The following is a 10,055-nucleotide window of genomic DNA, read 5'->3' as shown; positions in this document are numbered from 1 at the left end:
AATTTTTCCACAGGGGTCATTTAGCAACATCTGGAGACATTTTTGGGTGTGGTAGCTGGAGAGTGGGGTGCTGTCTTCTAGCATCCACCAGATCAGGGACACTGCTAAACATCTTGGGCTGCATAGGACAGTCCCTCATAACAAAGCATTATCCAGTCCAAAATGTCAATAGTTCCAGGGTTGAGAACCCCTGCACCTCTATTCTATCTAGGGCTAAGGAGCCCTTCCTTGGTTTAGTAGGTCTTGGGCAGGGCTAGGGCAGGGGGATGAGGAAGAGAGAAGCTCCTTCTTGGAGGAGCTGGGGAATGGTGGAGGCAGCCCCTCTGCAACCCACAGAAAGGGCCCCAGGACAGCTTTTCTCTCATTATCATCAACCAAAGGGCTCAAGCACGGTGGCTCGTGCCTGTAATCCCAGCTCTTAGGGAGGCAGAGATGTGAGGATAGCTTGAGCCCAGGAGTTTGAGACCCGCCTGAGCAATATAGCAAGACTCCGTTCTCCACAAAAAGGAAAAAAAAAGACAAAAAAAAAAAAAAATACCAGTTGTAACAACTAAAGAAAACAGAAAAAAATACAGAGCCAAATTCTTTATATGTACTATATTTTTCATTAATAAATAGGTTTTCTTCATTAAACACAGAACATATAACAGATTGAAACACGCCCCCCTCCCCCCAATTCCAAAGACAAGAGTCTATAAAACAAATGCCAGCTGCACTGCCCTAAGGGCAGAAAAAGTCTGGTGACCCCCACCCAGCCCTGCCCCTGCAGCACCACCACCCCCACACTCTGCAAGAGAAGGGGGTCTGGGGCTTCTCCCTTGGACCCTGGGGACTTAGGTGAGAAGCATGTGAATGTATGATGTCACCTCTCCATGAGGCATGGGCTATGCAAAGATGAGGTTTCCTTCTCATTGGCTCTGACCAGCTCCTGCACTTCCGATTGCAGTTACGAAGCACCTGGGCTAAGCCCCCAAGGGAGCTGCCGCTGGGCTTCCCCACTCTCCGTTGCTGCTTCCTTAGAGGGGAAGGGAAGGGCTCAGGGACCCCTCCCATCCCCTGACCTGCATGGAAACGCTGTGTGGAAGAGGCATGATGCTGAAGGTGAGGCTGCTGTAGGCCCCCAAGCCCATGAGGCCAGCATGCCCCCCGTCCCCCACAGCTTTCCTTCCTCTGGAGCAGAGGGGCACTGGGGTAGTCGCCCCCTCCATAATCTAGTGCCTGGCTTGGGGTATGATGGTTCTCTCTCAGCGTCAGGTCCTCATGCCGGGCCTGGCTCCTTCCTCGCCCCATTCCTGTCTCCTTCCAAGCCCTCACCGTGGCCATCTGAAAAACTCGTGTCCAGTGTCCTAAATTGTCTCATCCTCCCTCTCCCCGTGCCTCTGCACCCCAAGGGAGGAAGTAGGGGGTTGTCTCCCCCCTCCAATTTCCACTTCACATAATGGAACAGCTTTTGGCCTTTTCCTTCTTGAAGGTAGAAGAGATGAGTTCAGAGCGACTGGGGAGGTGGAGCAGTCGTTTGGAGAGGCTTCGGACAGGGCTCTTCTGGGGCAGTGGGCTAGGCTTGTTCAGACACAGCATGGATGCCGTCCGAAAGATGCTGTGGATGCTCTTTTCTGAGGTGAAAGCGGAGCCTTCCAGGTAGATTTCTGCACCCAGCTGTTTCGCTATTGCACAACCCTGCAGGAGGGGGTGAGGGCATTAATGCAGTGGGCCAAAATGGCTCTGGGACGCTGCCTGTGTGTGTCACTCCCTAGGGCCACTCCAGAGGGGACCCAGCTGCCAGTCTCCAAACACCACCCTCTGCAGATTATTCGATTATCTTTTCTTTTTTTTTTTTTGGCATACACCCTGTCTGATGATGCCTCTTCTTCTTAAGACGATGCCTGACTGCACATTATAAATCATCTGGAATACTCTTAAAATTATATTGATGCCAAACCAAATTAGAATTTCTGGGGATAGCTGGGGCAGTGGCTAGTGCCTCTAATCCCAGCTACTCAGGAGGCTGTGATGGGAGGATCACTTGAGGAGGCCAGGAGTTCAAGACCTGCCTAGGCGGCCGGGTGCGGTGGCTCACACCCATAATCCCAGCACTTTGGGATTACAAAAATAAATCTCAAAAATAAAGATAATAAAATAATAATAAACACTTTTGAAAAATGTTTAAAAATTCGCTGGAAGTGGGCACACAACTATAGTCTCAAATACTAGAAAGGATCCCTTGAGCCCAGGAGTTCTGCACTGCAGTGAGCTAGGATCACACCACTGCACTTCATTCTGGGTGACAGAGTAAGACCCTGTCTCTGGGAAAAAAAAAAGGAAAAGGAAAAAAAAATTCTGGGTATAGAGCCAAGGCATTAGTATTCTTCTTCTTCTTTTCTTTTTTTTTTTTTTTTGAAACAAAGTCTCGCTCTGTTGCCCTAGCTCAGGCTGGAGTGCAGTGGCGCGATCTCGGCTCACTGCAAGCTCCGCCCCCAGGGTTCACACCATCCTCCTGCCTCAGCCTCCCTAGTAGCTGGGACTACAGGTGCCCACCACCACGCCTGGCTAATTTTTTGTATTTTTAGTAGAGATGGGGTTTCACCGTGTTAGCCAGGATGGTCTTGATCTCCTGACCTTGTGATCCGCCCCCCTCAGCCTCCCAAAATGCTGGGATTACAGGCGTGAGCCACTGCACCTGGCCGGTATTAGTATTCTTAAGAGCTCCCCAGGTCAGGTGCAGTGGAGGCCAAGGCAAGCGGATCACCTGAGGTCAGGAGTTCAAGACCAGCCTGGCCAACATGGTGAAAACCCCATCTCTACTAAAAATAACAAAAATTAGCTGGGCATGTTGGCGGGCACCTGTAATCCCAGCTACTCGGGAGGCTGAGGCAGGAGAATCGCTTGAACCCGGGAAGCAGAGATTGCAGTGAGCTGAGATCGCACCACTGCACTCCAGCCTGGGTGACAAGAGCAAAACTCGGTCCCCCAACCCTATGCTCTCATGCACATAAGAAATTATCCAGGGGCCTTATAAAATATGCAGATTCCAGGCCAGGTGTGGTGACTCACACCTGTAATCCCAGCACTTTGGGAGACCAAGGTAGGAGAATCACTTGATGTCAGGAGTTCGAGAAACATAATGAGACCTTGTCTCTACAAAAAATGTTAAAGATTAGCTAGGCGTGGGGCTCATACCTATAGTCCCAGCTACTAGGGAGACAGGAGGGAGGATCACTTGAGTCCGGGAGGTCAAGGCTGCATAAACAACTATTGTGCCACTGCACTCCAGCCTAGGCAGATCACATTTTTTTTTTTTTTCTTGAAATAGAGTCTCACTCTGTTGCCCAGGGATTACATGTATGCACCACCATACCTGGCTAATTTTTTGTATTTTTTGTAGAGACGGGGTTTCACCACTTTGGCCAGCCTGGTCTTGAACTCCTGACCTCAAGTGATCCACCTGCCTCGGTCTCCCAAAGTGCTGGGATTACAGGCACGAGCCACCACACCTGGCCTTTTTTTTTTTTTTTTTTTTCTTGAGACAGAGTCTCTCACTCTGTCGCCCGGGTAGGAGTACAGTGGCACGATCTCAGCTAACTGCAACCTCTGTCTCCCAGGTTCAAGCGATTCTCCTGCCTCAGCCTCCTGAGTAGGTGGGATTACAGGTGCATGCCACCACAACCAGCTAATTTTGGTATTTTTAGGAGAGACAGCGTTTTGCCATGTTGGCCAGGCTAGTCCTGAATTCCTGAGCTCAAGTGATCCACCGGCCTTGGCCTCCCGAGTGCTGGGATTACAGGCGTGAGCCACTGCACCCAGTGCCCCTCCTCCTTTTCTTTGTTTTGAGACAGGGTCTCACTCTGTCACTCAAGCTGGAGTGCAGTGGCATGATCACAGCTCCTTGCAGCCTCAACCTCCTGGGCTCAAGCGGTCCTCCCACCTCAGCATCCTGAGTAGCTATGACTACAGGCACTCACCACCACACCCAGCTATTTTTTTTTTTTTTTGGTAGAGACAGTCTTTCTTTGTAGTCCAGGCTTATCTCAAACTCCTGGGCTCAAGCTATCCTCCTGCCTCAGCCTCCCAAAAGTTCTGGAATTACAGGCATGAGCCACCTTGCACCTGGCCTCTTTTTTTGTGTGTGTGTGAAATTCTAACGAACACCTCTAATGATTCTAACGCAGGTGGTCAGAATACAATCTTAGAAATGTGGGCACACACAGGAATAACTCACCTGCTAACTGACAGCATACATCTGGGTAAGCAGGTGCCCACCACCTCTCTCCAGGTGACTCATTTGCTAATTATAACAGCAATTCTCTCTTGCCATAGTGGAAGAATTTGAGCCAGGGCCATATTTCAAGCTGTCTGCCTCTAGCCTTCCTCACTCCACCCCACAACACGCACTTGCGCGCGCACACACCTGCTCATAGGAGATGGGCGCCTGCTTCTGGTGGGACAGCTCCATCAGAGTACTCAGGTCTGTTCGCAGGTCTGTCTTGCAGCCAATGAGCAAAACGCGGGTGCTGGGACAATAATCTAGGATTTCTGTCCTCCACTGAGGGGTCGAGCAGGAAGAAGGGTAGGAGAAGGAGGAAGGAAGGAGAGTTAGTGGCAGACGGATACCAGGAGAAGCTTGGCTGGCAACGTCACACACATCACCTCACTTATCACCAGCCCAGTCCTCCCTCTGAGTCACAGCATCACCGTTGCACTAATTACATCATTTCCCTGCCCATGAGGCCTTTGGGGCCCCCAGAGTGCTGACCCAGGAGCCCGTTCCCCCAGTCTATGGCCCAGTCACCACAGAGGGCACAAGGGCAATTCTCCTCCCACTCTCTGCCAACCATACAGGCATGGATCTGCCCCCTCACCCCAAAGGGCCTCGCAAGTCCAGAATGCCAGGGGGAAGCCAACCAGTGTCTTCTCAAGGGAAGAACATGATCCCAGCATCTTCTATACTATGCTAGATACACAAGGTTTCCTAGGACTCCTCAGCATTGGCGGATCTGCCCAGATCCAAGCATTTCATACCAGCAGCTCAGCTCAGACCTGCCTGGCTTATCCATTCTCAGTGGGACTGGGATCAGGGTCCATAGAAGCTGCCTCCAAAAGGTCCCATGCCTGACCCTCATACCGTATCACCTAAAGGTTCTCTGACTCTCCGTCCTCTGCTTCCTGAGTCTTCAATACCACCCTCCCCTGCGGGGCTCTGGCAAGGCAGCATGGGATAACAAAAAGGGCGGGAGGCAGTGGGGTAAGGAGACCCAAGTTCCAGTCCCAGAGCCGTAGCTAATGGTGTGGCCTTGGGCAAATCTCTTGCTTCCCTGACTTCCGTTTCTTGATGTTATACAAGAGGGCATTCATGACGAGGTCCCGATTCCTTCTTGGTCCTCATGCTGAGTTAGAGATTAGAGAGTTGATCTAGTCTTACCTTCTTGAGTGCACTGTCCACAGTCTCTGGACGGCTGATGTCAAAACATAGTAATACTGCATCCGAGTCGCTGTAGCAGAGTGGACGGACATTATCGTAGTAGGGAGATCCTGGTGTAGGCCAGAAAGAGCTGATGGTGAGCCACGGTGTTTTCCTTCCCCAATAGGCCTAAGCCCTAAAGCCCTGGGAATACCATCCTCGATCCCTGAGGAGCCACCCATCTCCCAGGGGGAATGTGCTGCGGCTGGAAGCTTGGGACCTGACCGCCTGCCAGAAGGTCATGAAAGAATATCATCCCCCTTAGTCCAGAAAAAGGGAAAGAAGACAAAATAAAGTGGGTGGAGTATAATTTGGCTCTGTTTGGGTCTCCTACAGCAGGCTTAATTGGAGATCTACTAGTTTTCTGAGTCCCAGAAGATGCTTCCAGCCCTGCAGAGAGACAGCGCTTATTTCAGGGCTCCTCTCTTCTAGAGCCTGCCTGCTGCCCAACTTCACTCCCTTCTGCTCCCGGGTCTCCCCGGTGAAGAGACAAACCTCCCTGTTACATAACCTGGCTGCTGCTTTTCCATGGGGTCAGAACTTTAGGAGGCTAGCAGGGGAGGGAGAGAATCAAGGGTTCAGTGCCCCACTTCTCCACCCACCCAGATCGGCTTACACTGAAAAGGGCAAAAGGAAAGCTGTACCCCCTGACCCCCCCTACATCTCAGGAAGGCAGTCTCAAAGACAGCAGCACCGATGGCTGGGGATTTAGAGGCTAGAGCAAGAGTCCATCGTTGGGAGGGAAATAGGCAATGCAGACCCAGGTGGTCCCATATGGGAGAATGCTAGGGGCTGAGCCTACCCCCTCCACCCTGGGGAAGGAGCAGTAGCGGATTTGGAACCCAGACAATCCGTGCTCAGAATAGCAAGCAGCCCCTCTCCTTGCACCGCAATCGCCATGGAAACTGGGGGGAATCCAAGCTGGTGGGGGGATGTTGGTCATTAAAAAAAAGGAATACAGGGGAGTTGGGATAGCTGCCTGCTCCTTTAGCAAGCCTCCCCCATCCCTTTCTGAGGTGGGGTCTTACCACTGCAGCACTGAGGAGCGGAAGCACTGCAGCACTGGGGAAGGGGGAGGGGAGGAGGCGTCCATTTTGGCTCCAAGCAATCCCCCTCCCCTAAGACTAGCAAGTGAATAATGAGAACAGGGTCAACCCTGACCCCAACATTGGAAACCCTATCCCACACACCACGGCCACTTCCTCCTTCCTTATGGGAACCTAATCTGAAAGAGGGAGTTTGAGAATAACTGACAGCCTTTATCCTTTCAGAAATTGGGGGGTGGGGGTGTGACACAGGGAATAGAGACTACACTTGCTGATTTTCCATGATCTGGTTTGGGATTTGAGGGCTGCATTCTGACTGTGGAAGGAGGGAGGAGGTGGGGGGAGGGCGTTTGGGCGGTGGTAGTGAAAAGAGATGAGCTGCAGTAAGATTCTGGGAAGATTGGAAGGTGGGAGGGTACAGCAGATGAAAAACCAAAAATTATACATCATGCAGTCAAGCTGCATTCTAGTCCGATCTAGCCAGCATAACACAGCCCAGGAGAACCAGAACCCTGCCTCCCAAGCCCAGAAACTGCAACAGGGAAAAGCATACCAGATTGGGGAATTTTTGTTTGGGGAGGAAAGGCTCATTGTCTGTCTAACCATTCCCTAGCCCCAATCTTTTCAGACCTCAGAATTACAGCATGGGAACAACGGCTGTTGGAGGAGCAGGACAGCATATTTATTATATGTAGCAGGAAACACCTAGTGATTTATGGTCCCTTTTTAAACTCAGTCTGAATATGCATTTTTGGGGAGGGGTGGATTTTATTTTCTTTCTCCTATTCCCGGCTTTTACTCCTTAATTATGACTCCGAGCCAGTCTATTGAAAAAGGTCTGGGGTAAAGAGATAACGGGAAGGGTCAGAATCAAGGCAAAGGATAGCCTAGCACTAAGGGCTTGGGGCTGAGAGGCTGGGAAAACATTGTTTCTACATTCTAGAGAGACTGGGCATATTCTACCTCATCCCAGTAGAGGGAAAACAGAGCCAACCTCCCCTCTGCCCTGCCGGCCACTATTCACAACTGACTATGCCCTATATTAAGCCATCTCCCCCACCCTCCAAAACATCGATGATGCATCGCTTTATCCCCGAGCTGCAGCGGTGTGACGAGTGGGGCTGAGCTGCGGCAGGAGGACAGCAGTGGCCCAAGATGGAATGCAGGAGACAAAACTGAGTCTGAGCAATCTTTCCCCAAAGCAGACTTGTCTCCCCGCCCAACTACGCTGCCTCCAGCAGCACTGCCTCTTGCCTCTTATTTGGCTTTGCTCTGGGGAAGTAAAAGGTGTGTGTGTGTGTGTGTGTGTGTGTGTATACGCACGCGTGATGGGTGGTAGGAAATGGAAATGGAGAAGTCCTGTTTTACTGCCCACCCCCAGGACTATTCATGGGTCCCTTCACCTCACCATCCCAGCCCTCTAAATGGTGGAACTAGACCCAGGGAAGAGAGTGGCTCCTGGGGTTCACCCACTCTGCACCCTTGGACCATGCAACTGAGTCGACCAACTGTCAGCCCTCGCCACAACTAATGAGTCTTCAGATCCTCTTTTTTCACTTCTCCCCACCAAAGGGGAAAACAATTTCTAAAAGACAGCAGCTACACAGCAGACCAGTGGGGGTGGGAAAGTGGCATTTGGAGCCGAATTCTTACCTGAGGTATCCCAGAGACTAAGTTCCACCCTCTGTTCCTCTGTCTCCAAACAGGCTGTGTAATTTTCGAACACGGTGGGCACATAGGTCTGTGAAAAGAGAGGAAACATTCACCCCAGGCACCCTACCCTCAGATCCCCTGGTTAGTGCTGGCTACACACGCACTCACCAGAGAGACAGTAAAGTCACAGGAGACAAGAAACCAGAGCAGATGCCTGGGGCAGGAGGGAAGGGACTGCGGAGGACTAGGCACTTTGCTCTGCAGCAGTGAGAAATGTGAATGACACCCCCCACACCACCGCACCAGGGGTAAGCCCCCCATATCCTAGACGATCAGGGACACACACACACACACACACACACACAGATTCCTCCCATCCCCAGATTTGTGTTTCCCAATTTGAGAGAGCCACAGGCCAAAGCCAGTCCTAGCTCATCTCCTCTCAAACCCCTCCCGGCCAGGTGAACAGAGGGGCTGCAGAAGCCTGCCTGGAGGCACAGACATAGAGCCTTTGAGGAGCAGGTGAGCGGATAGGCAGGGATTACGTCAAGAAGAAACCCCAGACTCTCATATGCCTCCAGTGCCCTCTCCTGAGAGCAGACTCCAGGGACGCAGGAAGGTGGAGGGAATCTGATGGGGCCTCTAGATGAAGAGGTGAGGAGGAGCCAGCGGGGCGGCAGAAGTGGAGCAGGTCTCAGGGGAAGCTAAGGCAGGGCAGTCCTCCAGCCAAAAAGCAGCTGAGGATGGTAAAGCCTCAGAAAGCGGCTGAGGATGGGCTGGGGCTGGGGGAGCCACGTCTCCTGGGCAGGTGGAAATCTACCCCAAGGCGGGCAGGCAGAGAGAAAAGCCCGCCAGCGGGCGGGCGGGCAGCTCACCTCCGGATAGCAATCCTTTGCTAACACTTGCAACATTGCGGTCTTCCCACACTGCACGTCCCCGACCAGAACGAGCTTACATCTGGCCACGACTGGCTGGGGGGCCCGTCTCTCCTTCATGGTTGCAGTGTCCGCGAGACTTGAACTTCGTTCAGAAGGGAGGGTTGCGCCAGGTGCGTCTCAGCACACCAATCCAGCCAGATTCCCTGCCTCCCTCCAACTGAGGAGGAGGCCGGCACAGCCGCCTTTTATTTCTCTGGCTGAGCCAATCACAAGAGGAGGCGGACTCTGTTACGCCCAATCCCTGAGGTGGGATTCCCTCCAGCAGCCAATGGATGGGAGGATCTGAGTCAGCGCCCCCTTCCTCCCTTCTCTTTCTCTTAAAGCTGCACCTTGTTTCCCCCTGAAAGGGGATTCCCACGTTGTTTTGCATTTGTATTAGGAAGGGGAAAGGGTATTGGAAACAAAATGAAATGATCTGGAGTATCTACCAATAAGTGTCAGAAAAACAAACTAGCTATGGAAGCAGGAAGTGAGGTCAGGCTGGAGTTGCAGGGACTGTCCCAGGTGGGTTAGAAGAGCAGGACCTGCTTAGACTATAGACAGGGGTGTGTGTGTGTGTGTTTTGGAGGAGTGGGGGGTGGGGGAGGTGGCTCAGAACTTCTCTGACATTTTTTTTCTTTTTTTTCCTTACATCTTTTGTTTTAAGCAGAGACAAGGGTCTCACCATGTTATTCAGGCTGGTCTTGAACTTCTGGGCTCAAGCAATCCGCCTGTCTCAGCCTCCCAAAGTGCTGGGACTACAGACATGAGCCACAGCGCCTGGCCTGATGTCTGACTTCTTTGTTTTTTCTAATTCCCATCCAAACCAGTTCTTACTTCCTTTTATTTCCCCTCCCAATATCAGCTCCTGCTGTACCTCTTTATTTATTTATTTGTTTGTTTGTTTTGAGACGGAGTTTCGCTCTTGTTGCCCAGGCTGGAGTGCAATGGTGCGATCTCAGCTCACTGCAACCTCCACCTCCC

General features: G+C 51.8%; 1 protein-coding gene across 1 annotated transcript; it reads right to left on the bottom strand.

Moving 5' to 3' along the window:
• Nucleotides 1-582: 582 nt before the first annotated feature.
• RND1 (Rho family GTPase 1) lies at nucleotides 583-9,265 on the bottom strand. The gene is made up of 5 exons (XM_055295042.2): nucleotides 9,030-9,265; nucleotides 8,155-8,242; nucleotides 5,417-5,526; nucleotides 4,406-4,540; nucleotides 583-1,677 (listed from the first exon to the last, which is right to left on the bottom strand). The coding sequence occupies exons 1-5, from the start codon at nucleotides 9,147-9,149 to the stop codon at nucleotides 1,432-1,434; spliced, it is 699 nt and encodes a 232-aa protein (XP_055151017.1). The 5' UTR covers nucleotides 9,150-9,265; the 3' UTR covers nucleotides 583-1,431.
• Nucleotides 9,266-10,055: the final 790 nt, after the last annotated feature.

This window comes from Symphalangus syndactylus, chromosome 10 (genome assembly GCF_028878055.3).
Source record: "Symphalangus syndactylus isolate Jambi chromosome 10, NHGRI_mSymSyn1-v2.1_pri, whole genome shotgun sequence".
NCBI classification, from domain to species: Eukaryota; Metazoa; Chordata; class Mammalia; order Primates; family Hylobatidae; genus Symphalangus; species Symphalangus syndactylus.
Note: the sequence above shows the minus strand (reverse complement) of the source record. Positions and strands in the feature narration are given on the sequence as shown.